We start from the raw sequence: 22,196 nt of genomic DNA, 5'->3' as shown, positions 1-22,196 counted from the left end.
GTTAGATTTGGCGCGAAGGAACTCTTGGCAGAAGTTGGTACGTACGTGCACGTTTCCAACGCGATAAATCCCTCCATGTATCAACACGGTGGGCATCGGGGTTGTTGACATCAAAATATCCGTCGCCTTTTGTGGCGTCCAGTTGCATGCAGTAACCCAAAATCATAAATGGCGGGAAGGTGTATGTGAACTCTGAAAGGAGGTTAAGTCGTGGTGAGAGCAACTAGAATATGAATACTCACGGAAGATGCAAACAGCAGCAACCAGCGAAGAGAGTAAGCTGAATTGCGGGATGGCAGATCCAATAACGAAGGCAATGGACCAATACACTATGACAGAGAAGGCGAAGTAGTATTTACCCCGAGCAACAGTTAACTGGGGGAAACCAAACATCTCCACTAAAACGTTGTTGTAGATGACTTTGACACCAATGTTGCCGTACAATGCAGCAGCAATGAGACCAGCAGTCAAAGAAATGGCGTTTGTCGCAGTCTGTAGACCATAAGCGGAAATTCCCTGGTTGGCCGGCTGCAACAACATCGTCAATAGGATTCCAAGTCAAGAGAGAAACGACGGACGTTAATAACATATTGGCCTTGGTACGTGTAGACGAAGAGGCCAAAGAACATGTATACGATGAAGATGAAGACCTGGGAATACGCCATAGCCTTCCAGAAATCCATTGGACGCCGCATTTCAGCCATGAACTCGACAAAAATCATACTAAAATGATTTGTTCATTTGCACATGAATGTCTTCATGAGTTATGATGACTTACGCTCCACCGTATGAGAACACAATCTGCATGATACCATTGAGCTGGTCCTGGAAAGGCTGTAGGTTGATTGCCTGAGTCATCACGGGGCCTGCGTATTGTCCAAACGATGTCGCAACATAGTTAGGTGGCGAGTGAGCCACAAAGGCCATTGTCATAATCAATACAATGACGTTCAGCCAGATAGAGACATTGGCGACCTTGCCAAACTTCTGAAGAGTCCGAATTTGACCCAGTATCATTCCAGCCAGGGTCCAGACAACGTTACAGACGCTGAAACATAGCTATAGAGGGCTAAGTTAGATGACAACATGCGCCAAATCATGAGAAGGTACCTTGAACTTTGCCATCTGCGAAAGACCTTGACCATTACCAAGAATAATGATCCCGACATTGATCACGAGCTGCAAACTTTGCAAGATGTTACAGACTGTAGATCTACATGATCACCGATTCTCTGCATTCGTGAGAGTGTTTACGTACCATTCCGGAACCAACGGCCATAGATGCGTTGCCCCAAGTCTCCGAAAGACTTAATGGGATACCTTTCCGAGTCCAGTTTCAAGAACATCCACCATAGGAGGAAGCCACTGTATGCAGCCATAATGCCGAAGACGAAGAAACAGGCTACACCAGGACCATATCCGACTTGTTGGAATGCCCACGGGGTAGAGTAAGGACCCAAAATATCTTGGGAAGGGTGTCATGGAACCCATCAAAATCATCAAATCTGTCAATCAGCTTACCAGTGGTGATAAGATAGAAGACGCTCCCCCACGTGGCCGTCCTAAGGGCCCCAGAAGCTGCACGGTACTCGGCTGCGGTGGATAGAGTGCCCCCCTCCTCTGAGGAAGCAGCTACATTCTTCGCATCGGAGTGGGCTGATACAACGGAACGACCGTCAGATTCCTGGGAACGATTAAATATTCTCGAGATCAGGCCACCCGAGCGGCCACCTTCAGCATCATTCTTAGCAGAGAGGGCCTCCCTGTCACGTTGAATCTTGGCGTAGTGCATGTATGTCTCGATATTGGGTGTAGTATCATCAGGAACATGGTAGTTCTCAGGGACATATGCGTCTTGCTCTTGCTTCTCTGAGTGATAGACCCGAGGGTCCCTGCTGCCTTCGATAGCTGCAGGCTGGAATGCCATTGTGGTGGGAGCAAGGAAATGGGTATTCAGAGTTCGCGGTTTGATACGGTAGGTTTTATTTGCCTAAACTGTGGGTAGTGCTACATGTGCTCGATGACAGTTTGCGGTGCTATTACATACCATTACTTAGATAGTGATGGAAACACGGATATTCTGGGACATATGAGCAGGGACTTGAATCATGGAATCGCATGGTCAGTTCCTGGGACACACCTAGACACACGCGCCTCGCCTCGGAAGCCTGCATAGCCTTGGTCCAATTTACTGCAAGCGGAATGACCTAAACGGCGACGGCACCCACTGTCAGATTGTGTAGCGCCCTGTTAATATTCCAAAGTAGATCAACTCCCAACAGGGTGGGAAACACAAGTGTGGCACTGACTATTTAACATATACGGTTCGAAGACAATGATACAGTAAGAAGATAACACGCACCTTAGTAGATGACTAGGGTGAATGCTTTCCTGACCTCTTGACTCTTAATTTGTTCCGACTCCCGTTGTTCATAGATTGTTGATAGATATAGCTGTTAGAGGTCATTGAGTTGCACCTCAACCTCACATGATCTATACCTAATTAGGTTGTCATATACCCCCGGGTGTGGCAACCTAATTAGGTAGCACTGCACCAAATACGCACACTGCCAGTAAATAGCTGAATAATGTTCAATATCTATACTTCGGCAAAACACAAGCCTGTGAGAGTGTTTGGCAGCTGTTTGGCAGGGCTCGGGCATATGCAACCATTCCCAATTTAGAAGCTTACGTGCTGTCCATACTTTGGGAATGTCTGCATGTCTTGTGCTCGCTGTCATCAACGATGAGAACACTTTCTAGGCTTTAATTACATCTAAAATAGCTAGTTCTTTTTCTAAAAAACATGATAAAATCATTCATTGCTTGTAGATATAAGGGCTATACAAGAAAGCGAGGAACTAAGGTATAGTATATATCTAGAGGATGAAGACAATGTGAGGGTGGAGTGGGGTGTATTAGACTTGTATATGGCAGAGGTATTGGGAGATGGATGTCTCCAGTGCAGCACTAGATGGTGTTGTTGAGTTGGGGCTCATTGTTGCCAGTGTCATTGGCTGGAGCATTCATCCTCTTCTGAGGTCCACACTTGACACCCTTGCCTGATTGTTCCTTCTGGGCCTTCTTTGGCATGTACATAGCATTGCCATTTGCTGTGGTTACAACATTGATGGCTGCGATTGGCACTGTATGCTGGTGAGAGGGTGCCACCTGGGATTGAGTGTCTGGAGTCATGGAGGATGTCGAAGGTGAATCATCATCATTTGAAGGGACAGAAGACTGAGTGCTTGCAGTTGGTATCATGTTCTGGAGCCCTCTGTCCTCTCCCTCATTTTTATTTTCTCCTATGTTCCTGTTGCACAGTGCAGCCTGAAAGTATTCCTCTTCCCACTTCTCAAACTCAGTATCACTTAGCTTGTGAAATCTAGTGGCACCAGAGTCCCATGCAGACTTTAGGACAGATATTTCAGTCCATGAACTGATGTCCCCAGGGCAGCAGAATTTGGCGAGCAGCCAGTTTTCAACAATGATGTGATACTTCGCAGTGATGTGGTGGTTGAAGTTATGATAATACATGCGAGAAACTCTCTTGGGGGCAGCAGCAAGTTCTTCTCAAAGTTGAGACAAATACATCAAGAGAGCAGCAAAAAACACATACAAAGTTTCTTGAAAATTAGCTCCCCAATAGCTTTCTTGAGGTCAAGAGTCTCTTGTAAGTAGGTTTTAGCCACACCTGTGCAGCGTGTATTGCTCGTTAGTTGCACTGCATAGATGAAGCCCATAAGCCTTACCTTGAATGCCAGCAATGGCAAATGCCTCTAGTCTTAAAGCAATGTCCATTGCGCTAACTTTGAAATGTGCATCAAAAAAGTCTGTGGCGTGTGAGGTTTGAAATATGTGTGGTTGGTTGAAGTGGTCAGTAGTAGAGTGTGTTGTGATGAAGATAATCTCAACTCCAGTGTAGGCATTCAGAGTGTGAGCCTGTCAATAGAATTTTGTGCATCAGAGGGGATATATCACTGGATAAGTGACAGAAAAAAAATATGTACCTCATGGTCAATGGCCTCCACTGACCTTTGACAATCATGGAAGGCTTCCAGGGGGACATTTCGAATGGCAAGCTTCTTCATTTCACAGTGATCTTCCAGATCCTTGACAGCAGCTTGAGTGGCATCCTCCTGCTCACTTTTTGACATGGAATTCCACCGCACAGCAATTTCACCAGCACATTGTGCTGCTTTCAAGGGTGCAATGCCAGGTGCTCGTTCTACAGAAGAAACTATGCATCAGTGAGTGGAACTTCCAATGTAGCAGTTGCCCATACCATCATTGATCCATTTGACTTCTTGTCAACAAAATGCATTCCATCGATTGATGCCACAAGATGACTGGGCAATGTGTGAGTGCTGCATTATCTCCTCATAGTAGTACTGGACACTATGCCCACTAAATTGAGCATGCAATTTCTCTGCTTCATGAAAGATGACATTGTGAGCAGCTTGGAGGGTGCTTGAGTATGAAATGTGGTGAGCTTCCCTCTTCTCCTTCAGTACTGCTTTTTCAGCTGCACTGCACTTGTATCAGGGTTTTTCATGGTGACGCCAAGGTACTTGAGGTTTATTGGTTGTAAGTGCCCACATTTTCGGGGCATAACAGCTGACTTTGCTCGAGCTTGTTTGTTTCACCATTATCAAGGGCGATGAGGTTGCTGGTAAGAATGGTTGGCTAGTTTTTTCAACTAGTCTTATGGTTGTTAGTGTCATGCAGCACATGTGACTTTTAGAGACAAACAAACATATGTTGGGAACATGCAAATCATAGGGGAAAAAACAATGTACATGAGTTAGAATTCATTGTCTCCAGTGATGATAAACCACAACCACCATGCCTCTGCAACAGGAAGGCCTCTACCTGACAGATTATCGACAAACTGTTGCCCAGACATACTAATATCCAGGGCATGCTGAATGCAGAGGAGGGCATGAGAAGAATAACCATGGGCCTCAAGATAGCTATCAGGTATATCGCCAAAAGATGGGAGGGGTGTATCATTAGCAGGAGGTGGGCTATGGAGTGTTGATTGAATGCTGCTCAATTCCCACATGTACTGGTACACCCACACTGGTGCATTCGAGGTTGTAGTGAGAGATGGGTGATTATCTGCCAGGGTCCTCCAAGCACATGTTCATTGAGGCATGCTGGTATCAAAAGCGAGCGCTGTTTGACTGGCTGATAAGTGGTAGAGTAGAAATCCATGGAAAAACTTATGAGGGGCAGAAGATTCATCCAAGATTGGACTGACAGTTGAAAGAAGGCTCTTTGGAGGGTTGAGGGAGAGATTTGATACTGTAAATGACTGTCAGATAGACATCAAGAGCTGACAAGACATAGTTCATACCCTTGACAACAGGCAACTCTACAACCTTCTCTTTCATGAGATCTATCTTGCCACCAATGGGTTTGCCCTCAATATACTTTCCTTTCATGATCATCCAAATGACAGTGTCCGTGAAAGTTTCAAATTTCTTGAACATTGGATTGTGATATCCAGACACCAGTTGGTGGCAATCTTTCCTAGAAGCAGATGCAATCTATCATTATTTTGATAGATAATTGGACACACCACTTTGTGTAGATACCAATCTCATGTCCCCTCAATACTCCATAGAAGCCCTGAAGTGTGCCATCCCAATGTTCCTTCTGAAGCATGCCTTGTGCAGCATCAGAGTCCATGAATGTGTGTGCGACAACTATAGCATCTTCTGTTGGCACAGAATGTATGAGATTGTGAAGAGAAAACAGTTTTTCTGCTTGAGTGTAAGTCTGACAGTGAATTACTAAGGGAAAGTAGTGAGTGTTGGATCCACTGTAGGCAGTGAAAGGTCTGGAGGAGTTGATCAACATGAATTGATAACTTCATGAAATCACCCACTGTTTGCCAAAGATTCCTGGAGATTTACCCCCAAATACTACCCAGTGCTTGTGAGAACTCATGAAGCTGCAAAAGTAAGAGACTGATGATGTTGAGGAAGGTGGAAGTAGAAATGCAACATTTTTGATGTGATCAGATGATCGGTGATAGTGCTGATTGGCATGACTCATGATGTAGCACCTTACAGTGTTTACTTAGTGATTTGTTTGAAGGGCTCTTCACTCAAAGAAAATAGAAAATTCAAGCAATCATAGTATTTATGTAGGTGGATGTACATGAAAACTACATGTTACACTAGTTCAACGATGAAGTGTTAAGTCAGAGAGATATTCTATCAAGGTACCAATGTCCTGTGTCAATTCCTCGACTTCATCAACAGTGGGTGCAGTAGTGTTGTCATCATACTCAACTTTATTACTGCTAGACAAAGCAATATCCTCTGTAGTATGCCCTCTAGATCCTTTCCTTATACCTGCTGAAATTGAGCCAGAGAATCCTGGAAGTGAGTGGATCTTTGAAATGTGGTGAAGGACTTGCATGTTGATTAGACAGTGGTGTGAACAGTATTCATACACTGTGACATGTTCAACAGCTTGTTCAGCTGCAAGTGAAGCGAGACATTGTGTGAATAGAGTGTCTTCATCTAGGATGGTGGTGTGCAAATGGTGCATCTCCACATTGCATCATTCTATCTCCTCCTTCGCATGTTCAATCTGTAGCCATTGTTGGATCACTGCATGGATAGCAGGTTTGGCCCACATTTTTTCACAAACATCTTGTCATGTATCTTGCAGGAGGTTGAACTCCTCAAGAAAGCTGTAATGGGATACTTTGGATGAATCAAGCTGGGGACGAGGGGGTGATAGTGCTGCAGCAGCTGTATTATACAGTGGCTCAAAAAACTGTCCGCATGTTTTGATATTTTTCACTATCTATGATATTGTGTGAGAACAAACAAATGCCTCAAGGACATGGTTATACCACATTGTAGTATGGCTTCAGGGCTTTCATTTGAGCCCCACACCGTGGGAATCGGTGGAGATATGGTGGAGATACAAGGCTCACAAAATGGTGACTCATGCGGACAGTTTTTTGACTCAAGTATTTTACAATAATAACCAGGTATTCTAGTATTTTGTATGACCTCCCTTGGCTTTAATTACTGCCTCTATCCTTCTAGGCATACTCTCAATTAATTTCTGGCAATCCTCAGCTGTGATCTTCCCCCATTCCACTGCTACTCTCTCCCAAAGCTCCCATACTCCTTTAGGGGGGGTTTCATAGGCTTGAAGCTTTTTCTTGAGTGTTCCCCAGAGATGTTCAATGACATTGACATCAGGAGACTGTGCTGGCCAGTCAAGAACATTGATGTTATGTTCTTCAAACCATTCCTTAGCTCTTCTGGATGTGTGCTTGGGATCATTATCCTGTTGGAAAATGATATCTTCTTCATCAATCCCTGATTCTGCCAAGCTAGGCAGCAAGTGGTCATTTAAAATGACCACATACTGCTCAGCATTCATCTTCCCCTCAACCTCAGTAAGCATTCCCACACCATTCCATCCCATACAGCCCTAGTCCCCAGCAGCAGTCCATTATCATCACCAGTCATCACTCAGCAGTCTTAGTTTACATCTTCACACCATCTATTAGTCTTTTATACATTCACACACTGCGTGCACCTTATTCCCATGCTTCGTGCTCTTATGTGCTTGACATTCCTGTGTGCACACTCCCAGCACACTTCACCAGAGTTGACCTGGTGTCACTTTGTGGATTCTTGTTTTCCTTGCTTCTCTTAAGGGTCAAACACATCACTTGGTGCACTTCAACTAACACCTAGAGAGTCAGTAGGTCTTCCTCTCACCCCAGAGGTAGAGCCATTCTTTCTTTCTTTAGCTCTGCAGCCTGGCAGAGTAGTTGAACCTTTGGTGGATAATATTCATTATTTCTGGTGGCAACTGAAACTGTCATTTTATCACTGCTGAGGATGATGGGCATGAATGTTGAGCCAAGTGTCTCTGGGTCTCCAGTAATGATGTCCTGTAATAGGCAGCATTAGATAGTCTTGAATAAATGTTCAATGTGGAAGATGAAGGGGTAAAAATGGAGAATTCTGGTAGTCTAGCACCATGAAAATATGAGAGGGAAGAGTGGAGAGTTCTGGTAGTCTAGCGCCCTAATAGATGAAGGAACAAGGGGTGAAAAGGGAGAATTTTGATAGTCTAGCACTGTGAAAAGAAGGGGGAGGGAAGAACAGAGTTTTGGTAGTCTAGCACAATCAAAATGAAGCACTTACTGCCTGGTCCCAAGCCCAATCAGCAGATATGAAATCCTGAAACTGATGCTCATCTCCATTGGTAGAATATTTGCAATAGGGCCAATAGTCCATTTCATCAGAGTACATGGGATTTGCTAACATGTTGTGAACAACTTCCTGAGGATCTCAGTACCAAACATCATAACTCCCATCCATCCAGGGTGGGTAGTTTCCATCAGGCTTCTCATCTGAGTATGGGTACAAGAAACCCTGCCACTTCACCCCCCCTGAAGGAATTGAATCAATGGTAGCATAAAGGTTGCAATAATCTGCAAATGGTGGTGAATTGCCATGTTTGAGGAGTGTAGTTGCCAAAAGGTTTAACAGACAATCAGCCTGATTAGCTGGCATCTGGTTTTGAATATAGAGAAACTTGGTCATTTCAAATTCAATTCAGTTTCTGAACAGGGTCCAGTCATTGCATGACCTGGGCTCAGCAGGCAGAGGGGGTGTGCCATCAGGAAGAAAATTTCCATGCTTGTCACATGGGTGACCTTCTTGCTGGTCAGACTACTGGAATGATGAATAGCAAGTCAAACAAACTCACCATCCAAAAGGGCATGGTGATTTTGATTAAGTGAATCTCTGGGCCCAAAAAACTCTGTGTGTACATCAGGTAGAGGGGAGGATCTTGGTTCCTCAGCAGCAGGATCCAAATAGTCTGAGAAATTGGCATCATCGGGAGCATCCTGGAATATACCAGGCTCTACATCTGCCAGACCATTATTGTAGTCCTCTGGAGGTGGGAAAGACATGATGGGATTGGCAGAAAGGATGTGCTTGGTACATCCAGTGGTAGTCTTGAAGTACCACTTGCATCCCGCATGTCCACAAGGGACTTGGAAAGCATTGAACTGTCACTAAGGAATTTGTGTGTGATCATTTTCTGACATGTAGCCCAGGATTACAAGCAGAAAAATGAAGAGAACAAGGGCTAATGACCAGCATGATGCCCTCTGCCACATTGTGGTCTGCGATCAACTTTCACACCTTGAACCTTAGTAATTATGTTGTTGTGCATGGTATGGAGTTCATACCATGACATATATAAGAAGAAGTATAGAAGGAGATGATTAGGAGAGTGTATGAGGATATATTTCTCACTCATGAGCTTAGTCATCTATTTCCCTTTATTTATTTAGTTGTATTTATAGTTTCAGCCACTTGATTACATCAGTGAACCACTCAGATATGTTTGTAAGCATGTCGTGTGACTGGTAATATTCTGATTTGTAAGGATTTTTCCATGACTTATCATGTTTTGTCATGATTTGTCATGCTTTGTAATATTTTGCAGTACTTTGTAATATTTTACTCATGTACTTTAGTAAGCAGCTGATTCAGCACACCAAAAGGCTTGGTTTGTAAGCATATTCTTACCAATCCAGTGATGAGTCATTGCTTAGTAAGGATGGTTTCTAAAATGTATATAAGGACTCCATTCTCACATATTCAACAAGTTTTTCCCTCTTCTTTCTTGTCTCAAACTGTGAGATTTGTAAGATTTGAAGTGCAGGAGTTTTCCCTCTTTCTGTCTCAATAGTGTGAGATTATGAAGAAAGTGAAGGCCTCGAGATTGCCTTTGAAAACTATAGTATTTCTAGTCTAGATTGGTTGTATACTATCTTACAGGGATTGCCTATACAACAGTCTATCATATTCAATTCAGCAGAGGTCCATATTACCTACTAGGCTTAAGTTAACCTGACAAAATATATACTTCCCTTTACTATCAAGAAGTGATCTAGCAAAGAAGTAATTTATTACCCTTTGGCCACCCACAAACAACACATTATCAACTGAGAAGTAGAAAATCCATTGACCATGAACTTGAGGAGCTGGCACCTTAGTCTTATTGAAGTACAATTGTGATAGTCATTGTATTTCACCTCAACTTATATAAGACCCTCAAGTAGTAAGACAACATTAAATTCTTTGTTTGGCACAGTGTCAAACTGACTTACACATTCATTTCCACTGGTGTGGTAAACTTCACTCTTCAACCAACAAATGTCTCTGCTACTCGGAATCACTGTTTCCTTTCATGTCTCAGTCTATGAAGTGTATTACTCACTAAAAATGCCAGCACTCACCCTGGTCAGATAGTGCTTAATGCACAGCCAAAATGCCAGACTAAGGCAGCAAAGGCAGCAGATGACAAGCACTTACAGGAAGCTCAGGAAGCCAAGGAAGCTGAAGCAGTGGCAGGGCTTACCTGACTTGTGGCATTGGAGATGGATATGGAAGAAGCCCAGACCCAGGTGCAGAAGAACAAGCCGAAGGCTGTCAAGCCCTGTCCTCAACCTGTTGGTAAGAAAAAGGGTCAGGGTGTTGTGAGCAAGGAAGGTGGACCTGATATAGACAGTGGTAACACTGGTGCTGCTGGAATTAGCAGCAAAGTGGCAGTCCTTGGAGAGGATGTTGATGAAGACTTCCTGCCTAGAAGACACTTTAGATATTCAGGAAAGGAGGAAAGGACAGAAAACTGCACCACATCAATCACTGAAGGCTGCCATCGATAATGCTTGCAAGAAAATGATGTTGGAATCAGGGATCACTGATGATGATTGATATCAAGCATGTGCACAGACAAACAAGAAAGGCAACTCTTTGCCATGAGTCACACTTTAATCTCAAACCACAATATTGATACTCACTGAATCTACGCTATTCTTTGTCAATTCATGGAAAACAAGAGTGAAGTCAAGTCTGGGTGGCCATATCCAGAACTGGAGGACAACCATTCCACAGAAGCTGGCTAGCTCAACCACTTCTCAGTCTGATTCATTTGCAAGTGCCCAGCCTCCACCTTCCACCATTTTATTGAGGTCTCAAAAATCTGCGTCAAGTGCTGCCACTTCTTTAAATTCTCACCTGAATCAGCCACCTACTAAACTTCCAGCTGTTTGTGAGGATGACTCAGCCCTGGTTGGAGCATTTAGAGATGAGGACCTTGATGACTCACATGAGCATGAGGTTGTGCTAGCTACAAAAGGGAAAGTACCCATGAAGGTGTGTCAGTGGTTGAACACACTTCTTGTACTGATGTCTTCCAAGTCCATTGTTGCACTTACAGAGGAAATGGATCCTGACCTGGTGCCACTACCTCTAGCTCAAAGGCAAGACAGAGCCACCTCTGGGACCAAGAGGAAGACTCTCCATGATGATGTCCTTGAATTCTCTGATTGTAGCAATGACTTGATGTCACCAGTCGATGATATTGAACCACTGGACAGTGACGAGGACTCAGAGATTATGGATGTTGATGAATTCGAGGCAATGGTCATGAAGCAGCCAGTCAAAGCCAAAGTGAAGGTAGAAAAAGCTCCATGCACCACAACTTCAGTATTTCCCCCCTGTCTCATGTTTTCACCACTAATTTTGAGGTAGACATCAGTCGCTACCACATCTAGCAAGGCCCCCCCTTCGAAGAAAGTAAAAGCTGAGAAGGAGCATACAGCAACCATGGTGCTAAAGAGTGACAGCAGCTGGGTGGAATCTGTGTTGAAGGCATGCTCAACATATCTGAACACTGACCTTCCTCCTGGTTGCCAAGAAGACACCAAGTGGGGTCACATTTTTGTACCAACCATTTTTCTCTGGCTGGGTGTTACAGTTACATGTGCCCCTATTCATTTCTCCTATTCATCTCTTTCACCATACTTGTATTATGTCATGACTGCACGATGCTGTGCCATCACTAGACTTGTCTTCTATATCTGTATTACATCATGATCACCTTGGCCGTTGATAGATGACTCATCCCTTATCTATGACTCACCTCTTATCTCTGACTCATCTCTTATCTCTGACTTATTTCTTATCTGTGACTCACTACTGACGTACCTGCCCTAAAGTAGTGACCTCTTGTATATAAGTCAACAATGTACTTAGTAGTTCTTTACTTTAATCTTACTAGGTTTTCACCTGGATAACTCTTTCGCTTAGGACCTCCAATCCTAAGTTGTCTAGAACAGATATTTGAAGTAGAGACACTCTCTTTGCTTCATCTTATGACCCTTACTTTTGTAAGGTCTTGACTCAACTTCAGTCATCACTCTTATCAAGCAACTGTCATTGTGACTATCCTAGTTCATAACACTGGGTGTGCAAGAAGAGCCCTGGATGATCCCTGACAAGAACCTTCTTCATGCATGCCATGACATATTCAAGGTTGTCTATCCAGACATCAAGTACCAGGTTGTGACGTCTGGTTCAGTTTTCAGTGTTGTAAGTCCATGTTTTGTTTTATTGAATAATATGATTAATTTCATGTTTTTAGGTCACCCAATGTGTCAGTGAATGGTGCAGCAATTTCAGATCTACTGTGTTTGCCATTGTCATTGCTTTTTGCACCTTAAATAGAGACACCTCAGCAAAGGAGCTCTCAACCCTCTTCCTTCAACAATATGCATTCCTGTACCCAAATCCTGATGAAATCAATAAAGATAAAACCTTCTGTTCCACCTTCATTCTGGAGCTTCTCACTACTGCCCATCTCTATTGCACTCTTGGGCATGCTGATGTTCCTGCTCTCGATACTGATAATCTAGCTCAGGGTGGCTTTGTTGGAGCTCTTGGATTATGTGCTGTCTTGGTGCATCAATTTCTCATGCCTGTTTTGACCAGGATGGGCTGATATTTTTTTTCCAGCTTGAACATGCATTTGCTCTGCTCAGTGACAATGCTGTCAGCATTGAAAATTTTGAGGGTGTGGACATGCCAACCACAGCACAGAAGACTTGTTTCAAGACCCAAAAGACACTCAACAAGGCTACTGGCAAGGAGATGGGAACTGAGCATGCATTCTCAGTTGTTACAGTGGCTCAAAAAACTGTCCACATGTTTTGACATTTTTCACTATCTATGATATTGTGTGAGAATGAACAAATGCCTCAAGGATGTGCTTATACCACATTGTAGTATGGCTTCAGGGCTTTCATTTGAGCCCTACACCGTGGGAATCAGTGGAGATATGGTGGAGACATAAGGCTTATAAAATGATGACTCATGTGGACAGTTTTTTGAGTGTATATTAAAACTATATAAATCATTATTTATGACACCACAAAAATCATGCCACTATTATATAAATTATGAAGTGGTGTCATTATGTTATTTTATGACTATATCTAACTATATAAACCAGAATATCTCATGTATCATAGTCATAATCACCATGAAAGCCATCTCCTCTGCTCAAAGAGATAATATCCTCTCTCTGTCTTATGCTGGCCTCTCTGCTCACCAAATTTCCTCTAGAACTGGAGTATGCAAGTCCACTGTGGCCAAGTTTATCAAAGAAAGCCACCCAGACAAGGAAAACTCTTGTGGAGGACATCCATCCAAGCTTACCTCTACTGGCAAAAGGGCTATTATCCAACATATCACTACAGGAAAGGCTGATAATGCTGTCCAAGCCACCCATTATATCAATTCCACCATCACTACCCCTGTCTCTTCACAAACTGTGAGGAATGTTCTCAAGGCAGCTCATCTCAAGGCAGTAACAAAGAAGAAAAAGCCTCTTCTCTCCATCAAACATAGGCAGAGAAGACTAGCCTTTGCCTTAGCTCATCAACACTGGACTGTAGAGGACTGGAAGCATGTTATATGGTCAGATGAGACCAAAATCAATAGGATTGGGTCAGATGGGAAGGTATATGTATGGGAAAAGAAGGGAGATGGCCTAACAGACAGAGAGGTTAATGGGACTATCAAGTTTGGAGGAGGTTCTTTAATGGTACTATGATGCTAACTCATGATGGATTCTAACTGCTAGATGCTAAGTGACATGATGGTGGTAGCTGTATAAAACTTCCTTAGGCAACAGGTAAGCTGTGCCTAGGCACACTCCCAGGGCTCGGAAGCGAATAGGGAGCACTCTATGTATGTAAGTGAGATAAGGACAGGGTCCATGATGAAATAATGCCATACAAATACTAAATATGGTCTGATAATGAGAATAAATGAGAAAGGACTCACTAGGGAACTGGTTGGATGATGGATGGATGCTCCTGGATGCTGTGCAACATAAGGTGACTGAGTGCAGGAAGAGCGTGGGAAAGTGTTGCATAGTGCAGGAAAGTCATAGAGGGTGAGTCATAATATGGGTGATCTAAGCCTAGAGCAATCTCATTCTCTACACTGCTCTATTTATCCATAGGAAATGTACACAACAATATTCGACACATGCATCAAGATGCAGTAGCTATCATTGGGTTCCTTGCAATGCCCAAAAGTAAGGGTTTTATATCTGATCTATCATGACTTGCTAACACACAGTTCAACTATCTAGCAATGAAGGAGTATGCTGAAGATCCAAAGTTTTGTGCATTCAGATGCCAGTTGTTTCATTCATCACTCTCCCACATACTCGAAACCCTTAGGCCAGCGATGACAAAGCCAGAAGTTGCTAAGTTCAGAGATGGGCATTTTCAGCAGGTGATTTATGGCTTGGGGCCTTACATAGCAGATTATGAGGAGCAAGTACTCCTTGCATATATAGTGAGTCACTGGTGTCCGAGGTAAGATTCCATTTGCATCATTTCCAGGCACTGGGACTAAGTTGATTCTAGATGCTGTGCACATCATAAAAACCTTGATGCAGATGCACTCCTTTGATGCTGTGACCACACTGAAGCCCTCATTGACACTGGCACATATGCACAGCTCTGGTTTGAGTTTGGAATAATCAGCAATCTCATTGTAAGTCTTTCATTTCCACCTGTCAGGTGGGCTTCACTAACTTTCACATACTTAAGCCATTCATGAATGACTTCCCATGAGCTGACATTTACCACCTGATTGCCCCTGATCTTTTGCATCAAGTCATTAAGGGTGCCTTCAAGGACCATCTTGTGGCCTGGGTGGAGTTATATATCATGAAGACACATGGAAAACATGATGGCCTCCGCATCTTAGATGACATTAACCACAGGTGGGTCATTCACATTTTGCTGCTGGTGCTGTGCTGCTGCACTTGAATCATTTGCGCTTATGACAGACACCTTGACTAACTTCCCTCTCACTTAAGAATAGCAGCTATTGCCTCATTTGCAGGCCTGCACTGCTTCCCATAAGGGCAGGGCTTCAAGCAGTGGATGGGGGACGACTTGAAAGCCCTCATGAAGGTAAAAATACTTTTTTTGAATCCATTTCACTGAGACATTGTTTCTACTCAGGTTTACTTGGCTGCAATTGAGGGCCATGTACCACAGGATATTGTTCATGCATTCTGTGCATTTCTAGAATTTTGCTACCTCATATGCCAAAATACCATCACCAAGAGCACTCTGGATGAGATTGAAGATGCCCTCTTCTGTTATCATCACTACCACACAATTTTTACAGAGTCTGGCACAATTCCCACCTTCTTGCTGCCATGCCAACATTCCCTTGTCCACTACACCTATCTTATTCTGTGATTTGGTGCTCCCAATGGACTCTGCTCATCTATCACTGAGAGCAAACATATCAAGGCTGTCAAAGAGCCATGGAGGCACTCAAGCAAATACAAAGCACTCAGTCAGATGTTAGTTACTACCCAGTGTCTCAATAAGCTGGCAGCTGCACATGTTGACTTTGCCAATCACTGGATGTTGGACAATACTTGTCTTGCAGCAGAACTCGAAGCTCTCAGTAAGTTTTAAAATCAATTACTGTTATTGTCTGCACTACTAATTGACAATGACAGGCCTTGCAGATACAGATAGCAACAACAACTCTAATGTCCAAGTCCATCCCTTGCCCAGTAGTGTTGCCAATGAGGTGCAGGTAGCAGTAGACCATGGACTAACCATTTTACAAGCGCACACATGGCTAGCGCAGACAGTTTGTGAGTAGCATTTACACATGTCTATCTTCCTGAGTGTGGTCTACTAAAGCTTTGTGTTATGCAGAAAGAAAACATGCTCACAATGTATTGGCACTAGCCAAAGAATTGGAACTTCCCCATTTTCCTGATTTGATTCACCAGTTTATTTTTGAGCAGATGTGCAGGCCAGACAATGACCAAGATCCAGCAGAAATTCCCCTTGCTGGCTGTCCTAGGTTTGCAGGGAAAATCTCCATCTTTAACTCTGCATCTTCAAGGTTCTATGTACCAAGTGACATTAGTGGAATTGGAGGCATGCATGTTGAACATATCTGTGCATGCCCTTTGTGGCAGAACGAAGCTCCACACAACGACTGCATTTTCATCAACATGGGATCCAGTACAGAAGGCATCTGAGGACTCAAAGTCACAAGGGTCCGCACCTTCTTTTCATTCAAATATAGCAGTGAAAATTTTCCATGCACCATCATGTGCTGGTTGGATGTCATTGGAGACTCGCCTGATGAAGATACTGGGATGTGGATGGTTTGTCCAGTGTACAGTGCTAACCATGCACCTTTACATAGTATTATACATGTGGACATGATCTACCGCGCTGCTCACCTCGTCCCCATCTATGGCAGGCATTTTCTTCCTCCAAACATCAATCTATATGTTTCTTATGATGCTTTTTGGGCTTACTATATTAACAAATTTGTTGACCATCATGCATTTGAAATTGCTTCATAATCTTGTCGAGTTATACCACCTACTGCATGTTAATTACCCTTTGTATGACTTGAATCTAATTTTTTGGCTTTTGCGTCTTTTCCATGTTTTGACACTTTGCATGACATAAGAGACAATTTTATTTTAATGACTTGTGGCATCTTTCAGTCACATTGCAAACTTCATTCAAATTACAACTGTGATTAACTGTAGTTAAGAGGCACAAAGCCAAAAAAGAAATATGTGATTTTGCTGATGTGGGTAATGCTAGAAATTGATAAAGAGTGTGTTTATAAGAGTGGTAGATGTACAGGAGGAAACACCAAGTACTAGAATTATAGAGATTGTATTGGTCAAATTCAAAGTCAAAAAAGTGTCCATATCTTCACACGATAACATCGGATTCCCACGCTATGGGGAACAAAGACAAAGTGAAGAAGCAGAGCATTTTGACACCTCCCTATAGCTTAGTCATATTCCCACACCCTGACTCACAATGAAGCAATTACATGAAAACCCACAAACATTGGGACACTTTTTTGAGCCACTGTATCATAAAGTCACACTCTAGCAATGGTCTATCAACATTTATCTACCATGGGTCACACTTGCAACATCTTACATACCAGCATCAGACTTATAGTTTTCTTGTAGTTTCTTGTCATTCAAGGTCATGTTGTTCCCACTTATGTATCATTTTGACTTGGAATATAACTGTGTTCATGGATTTTTGATCTGATTCTGTCAATAACATCTATGAAAGCCTTTTTCTCACTGATTTCCTGATACCTGGACCTCTAGACCTCCACAGCTAGTGTGCTCCTCCACCTCCATCCTGTCCACTCTGAGCATGTTTCCTCCAGTCAGATATCCAGACCTTTGCTCCACCAGTATCCTGGACCTGTATCAACCTCACATCCATATCCCAGTCTCATCCCCACCAGAATACCAAAACTTCAGACCTCATCTGTAATCACCTCATTTCCATAGATGCCAAAGACATGCCATAAGTGTATAGACATTATTGAGCATCAGTACTTGGCAGACATTGAGAACATCACCAGAGTTCAAAGATGGCTAGGACCAATTTTTTATTGATAAGTAGCTACTATGCACAAACAAGATCAATGCACTCATGACATAGCTGTGCTTGAAGAATGGTTTGATAATTGGGATGCATGCAAAACTTAGCACTGGCAATGGGCATGTAAGTGATACAGTGCCAAGTTTGGAGTGTGGCCTTTAGTGATGCAGAGGTTCGGTTCTGAACCACAGTTTGAACTGAACTTTTCATGAACTGGACTGCGGTCCAGTTCAACATTCAGAGTATAGGCTGAACTGGACCAATGGTCCAGTTCAGTGTTCAGCATTCCTTGAACATGTCCAAACATGTCCAAACCTTTTTGAACACTGATGTCATAACTTAAATAAACCATGTATGCTTCCATTTTAGGCCACTCACACCAATGATACAAGATCACATCATCCATACACACAATACACTGAACACGACATGATTACTCAAACATGATTGTTGATTCATGCAACTTTTTTGCTTGGAATCTGATTTGCTCACTCCCAGATTATCTTGCCATACAAGGTTCTGCCACTCCATCAGAATGGGCCTTTTCAAGTGGCAGCATCACAGATCAGAGTCAACACAACCAGCTCACACCTGATATCTTCGAGGTGCTCCAATTGTTGAAGAGTGCTTATCACAACAGGCATATCCAGGCTGCAGCTGAGGCTGCCACTTGTGTTGAGCCTCTCACTCATGTGACTAAAGATGACCTTTCTGTTGACCTTACTTATCTTTAGTTTTGCTTTGCCTTACTTTCACTCAGTCATGCTTCATAGTAGTGTACCAGTACTCCTTACTACTAGTACAATTACAATTGAGTAAATTTACAATGTGTTTGATGTTCAAATGCTGAACCAGACATGAACTGGATGCTGTGAATATGTTCACAGCATCCGGTTCAGCATTCAGCAAAATGATTGAACCAAATGCAAGGTCCAGTTCAGTGTTCACAAAATTTCTTGTTGAACTGGACCAAACCAGACTTCCACAACACTAGTGGCCTTGGAGCAAACCTCTGAATCAAGCTTACCAATAGTGATGAAGATGAGGTGCATCTCAAGCCCTCCAGTGGTTCTCATCATGGGAGTTTTGTCAGATCCTAAGATGACTGGTACTTGTATATATTCCTCTCAGTGATCCATTAGATTAATGTTGAGGGTGAGCATGCTAGAACTATATCATACCCAGGTTCAGTATTGTGAGTTTATCTATGATATCCTACAGCTTTCAATTAAACAAAAACACACATTCAAACTCATATCATAATGTCTTGACCACCTGATGTCTTAACCACTGTTGTCCAATGGCGACTTGCAGCTAAACGATGTCGCAGAATGCGACGAGTCGAACGAAGACACGATCGAATTGACGGCCGAGTACGCGCTCAGAACAGCGCAAGACAGGCAAGCAAGCGTGAGAAGGAAATTCCACACGTGGAAGAACCCGTTCTTGGTGAAGACTGACGGCAGGGTTAGATTTGGCGCGAGGGAGCTTTGTGCAGAAGTTGGTACGTACATGCACGTTTCCAACGCGATAAATCCCTCCACGTATCAACACGATGGGCGTGGGGGTTGTTGATGTTAAATTGTGCGTCGCCTTTTGTGGCATCCAGTTGCATGCAGTAACCCAAAATCATAAATGGCGGGAAGGTGTATGTGAACTCTGAAAAGAGATTAAGCCGTGAGAAGAGCAACTAGAAAAAATATGAATACTCACGGAAGATGCAAACGGCAGCAACCAGCGCCGAGAGGTCGCTGAATAGCGGGATGGCGGATCCAATAACGAAGGCAATGGACCAATACACTATGACAGATAAGGCGAAGTAGTATTTGCCCCGAGCAACAGTCAACTGGGGGAAACCAAACATCTCCACCAAAACGTTGTTGTAGATGACTTTGACACCGATGTTGCCATACAATGCACCAGCAATGAGACCAGCAGTCAAAGAAATGGCGTTTGTCGCAGTCTGTAGACCATAAGCGGAAATTCCCTGGTTGGCCGGCTGCAACAACATCCTCAATAAAATTCCAAGTCAAGAGAGAAACGACGGACGTTAATAACATATTGGCCTTGGTATGTGTAGACGAAGAGGCCGAAGAACATGTATACGATGAAGATGAAGACCTGGGAAAATGCCATAGCCTTCCAGAAATCCATTGGACGCCGCATTTCAGCCATGAACTCGACAAAAATCATACTAAAATAATTTGTTCATCTGCACATGAATGTCTTCATGAGTTATGATGACTTACGCTCCACCGTATGAGAACACAATCTGCATGATACCATTGAGCTGGTCCTGGAAAGGCTGTAGGTTGATTGCCTGAGTCATCACGGGGCCTGCGTATTGTCCAAACGGTGACGCAGTATAGTTAGGTGGCGAGTGAGCCACAAAGGCCATCGTCATAATCAATACCATGACGTTCAGCCAGATAGAGACATTGGCGACCTTGCCAAACTTCTGAAGAGTCCGAATTTGACCCAGTATCATTCCAGCCAGAGCCCAGACAACGTTACAGATGCTGAAACATAGCTATATAGGGGTAGGTTAGATGTCAACATGCGCCAAATCATGAGAAGGGTACCTTGAACTTTGCCATCTGCGAAAGGCCTTGGCCATTTTGAAGAATAATGATCCCGACATTGAACACGAGCTGCAAACTTTGCAAGATGTCACAGACTGTAGATCTACGTGATCAATCGATGCTCTACATCCATGAGTGTGTTTACGTACGATACTTGAACCAACGGCCATAGATGCGTTGCCCTAAGTCTCCGAAAGACTTGACTGGATACCTTTCCGAGTCCAGTTTCAAGAACATCCACCATAGAAGACAGCCACCGTACGCAGCCAAAATGCCGAAGACGAAGAAACAGGCTACACCAGGACCATATCCGACTTGTTGGAATGTCCACGGGGTAGAGTAAGGACCCAAAATGTCTTTGGAAAGATGTCATAGAACCCATCAAAATCATCAAATCTGTCAATCAGCTTACCAGTGGTAATAAGATAGAACACGCTCCCCCACGTGGCCGTCCTAAGAGCCCCAGAAGCTGCACGGTACTCGCCTGCGGTGACTATAGCGCCGCCCCCCTCCTCTGAGGAAGGAGCTACATTCTTCCTATCAGATGCAACAGAACGCTTGTCAGATTCCTGGGAGCGATTAAATATTCTCGAGATCAGGCCACCCGAGCGGCCACCTTCAGCATCAGTCTTGGCAGAGAGGGCTTCCCTGTCACGCTGAATCTTGGCATAGTACATGTATGTCTCGAGATTGGGCGTAGTGCCATCAGGGACATGGTAGCTCTCGAGAACATACGCATTCTGCTCTTCCTTCTCTGAAGGCTCCTTGCCAGCTGCGATAGCTGCAGACTGGACCGTCATTGTGTAGGAACAAGGAATTCAGACTTCATAGTTTGATGCGGTAGGAGGCTTTATGTAACTGCGGGTACTGCTACATATGTTTGATATCAGCATGCAGCGCCATTAGATCGAGATGGAAGTACAGATATTCTGAGACATATGAGCAGGCACCTGAATCACGAAGTTGCACGGTCAGTTCCTGGGACACACCTAGACGCGCGCGCCTCACCATAGCCTGGAGTCAATACACTGTCAGCGGCATGATCTAAACGCTCCTAAACGGTGATGGCAGTACAATCTTTTCACGTTCTCATCGATGTTCATTGATTCCGAGAATGAATAGCACATGCGCACAATCTCCAAAGTGGGTATGACGTAAGATTTGGGCGCCACCGCAACAGCGTTGAGGGAGATAAGGTCCATATTTGAAGGTGGTGTTTCAGTTAGTGGCCGAAGGCTCTATACTCGGAACATGCAATGTTGAGACCGAGATCATAGTTGAGCCGTTATGCATGTGAATATTAATGACAACTCCTAAGAGCTCGTATACCCTGCTAGGTTCATCAGCTCATCGTTTATAATTATCAGCGGTAACGGGGTGACTTACATACGCGTTATCGGGCCCCGCGCCGCTCGCATGTCCTGCCTGAAATCCCGCTTCCTCCAACAGAACCCCACCACTATTACAGCACCCGAAAAATCCCACGCAGCTCTATACAGGCGCCGCTGTCCAGTCTTGAGAGGGATTGTCTTACACAACAATTACCGCTGTTGTGACAGAGACTGACAGCACTGGGATGTCTGGTGGTGTATTTTTGTGTTTGATGTATGTTGCCAATTCAATCCCGCCGCTCGTCATACACCAGACAAGGGTATTACAGCTGATGCGAGGCCTTCGGATCCCGGGCGCATGATATTCGGTGGCATCCGCAAGATCCTTCTGCCAGGCAATCGTGTTTGAAAGATGAAGGGAAGTTTTTATTTGGGATGTGA

The 22,196-nt window shown here is 43.8% G+C and overlaps 8 protein-coding genes across 8 annotated transcripts; 5 read left to right on the top strand and 3 right to left on the bottom strand.

The window, feature by feature from the left end:
* Nucleotides 1–3,348: 3,348 nt before the first annotated feature.
* On the bottom strand, nt 3,349–4,541 carry BJ212DRAFT_1203498 (uncharacterized protein; the record flags this gene model as incomplete). The annotated part of the gene is made up of 4 exons (XM_041329116.1): nt 3,349–3,569; nt 3,753–3,942; nt 4,011–4,240; nt 4,316–4,541. Coding segments are annotated over 4 exons (867 nt in total), but the record flags the coding sequence as incomplete, so codon positions are not given.
* Nucleotides 4,542–4,804: 263 nt separating this feature from the next.
* Nucleotides 4,805–6,063, bottom strand: BJ212DRAFT_1305756 (uncharacterized protein; the record flags this gene model as incomplete). The annotated part of the gene is made up of 5 exons (XM_041333781.1): nt 4,805–4,872; nt 4,909–5,082; nt 5,264–5,535; nt 5,585–5,845; nt 5,894–6,063. 5 exons carry the CDS (start codon nt 6,061–6,063, stop codon nt 4,805–4,807), a joined length of 945 nt encoding a protein of 314 aa, XP_041185599.1.
* Nucleotides 6,064–8,339: 2,276 nt separating this feature from the next.
* Nucleotides 8,340–9,178, bottom strand: BJ212DRAFT_1305755 (uncharacterized protein; the record flags this gene model as incomplete). Its single annotated transcript, XM_041333780.1, has 3 exons — nt 8,340–8,440; nt 8,761–9,067; nt 9,122–9,178. 3 exons carry the CDS (start codon nt 9,176–9,178, stop codon nt 8,340–8,342), a joined length of 465 nt encoding a protein of 154 aa, XP_041185598.1.
* A 1,269-nt stretch (nt 9,179–10,447) lies between these two features.
* BJ212DRAFT_1488648 (uncharacterized protein) lies at nt 10,448–13,064 on the top strand (the record flags this gene model as incomplete). Its single annotated transcript, XM_041341374.1, has 7 exons — nt 10,448–10,633; nt 10,992–11,225; nt 11,271–11,528; nt 11,604–11,795; nt 12,306–12,443; nt 12,496–12,810; nt 12,867–13,064. 7 exons carry the CDS (start codon nt 10,448–10,450, stop codon nt 13,062–13,064), a joined length of 1,521 nt encoding a protein of 506 aa, XP_041185597.1.
* Nucleotides 13,065–14,405: 1,341 nt separating this feature from the next.
* On the top strand, nt 14,406–16,058 carry BJ212DRAFT_1305753 (uncharacterized protein; the record flags this gene model as incomplete). Its single annotated transcript, XM_041333779.1, has 8 exons — nt 14,406–14,454; nt 14,512–14,720; nt 14,886–14,921; nt 15,302–15,346; nt 15,398–15,424; nt 15,465–15,747; nt 15,783–15,854; nt 15,910–16,058. The coding sequence occupies 8 exons, from the start codon at nt 14,406–14,408 to the stop codon at nt 16,056–16,058; spliced, it is 870 nt and encodes a 289-aa protein (XP_041185596.1).
* Nucleotides 16,059–16,122: 64 nt separating this feature from the next.
* On the top strand, nt 16,123–16,446 carry BJ212DRAFT_1288930 (uncharacterized protein; the record flags this gene model as incomplete). The annotated part of the gene is made up of 1 exon (XM_041332048.1): nt 16,123–16,446. A coding segment is annotated over one exon (324 nt), but the record flags the coding sequence as incomplete, so codon positions are not given.
* Nucleotides 16,447–16,779, top strand: BJ212DRAFT_1288949 (uncharacterized protein; the record flags this gene model as incomplete). The annotated part of the gene is made up of 1 exon (XM_041332050.1): nt 16,447–16,779. A coding segment is annotated over one exon (333 nt), but the record flags the coding sequence as incomplete, so codon positions are not given.
* Nucleotides 16,780–18,285: 1,506 nt separating this feature from the next.
* BJ212DRAFT_1288942 (uncharacterized protein) lies at nt 18,286–18,576 on the top strand (the record flags this gene model as incomplete). Its single annotated transcript, XM_041332049.1, has 1 exon — nt 18,286–18,576. One exon carries the CDS (start codon nt 18,286–18,288, stop codon nt 18,574–18,576), a length of 291 nt encoding a protein of 96 aa, XP_041185593.1.
* Between the last annotated feature and the right edge of the window lie 3,620 nt (nt 18,577–22,196).

This window comes from Suillus subaureus (assembly GCF_016647635.1).
Source record: "Suillus subaureus strain MN1 chromosome Unknown BJ212scaffold_178, whole genome shotgun sequence".
NCBI lineage: Eukaryota > Fungi > Basidiomycota > Agaricomycetes > Boletales > Suillaceae > Suillus > Suillus subaureus.
This window is presented reverse-complemented; position numbering and strand designations above follow the sequence as displayed.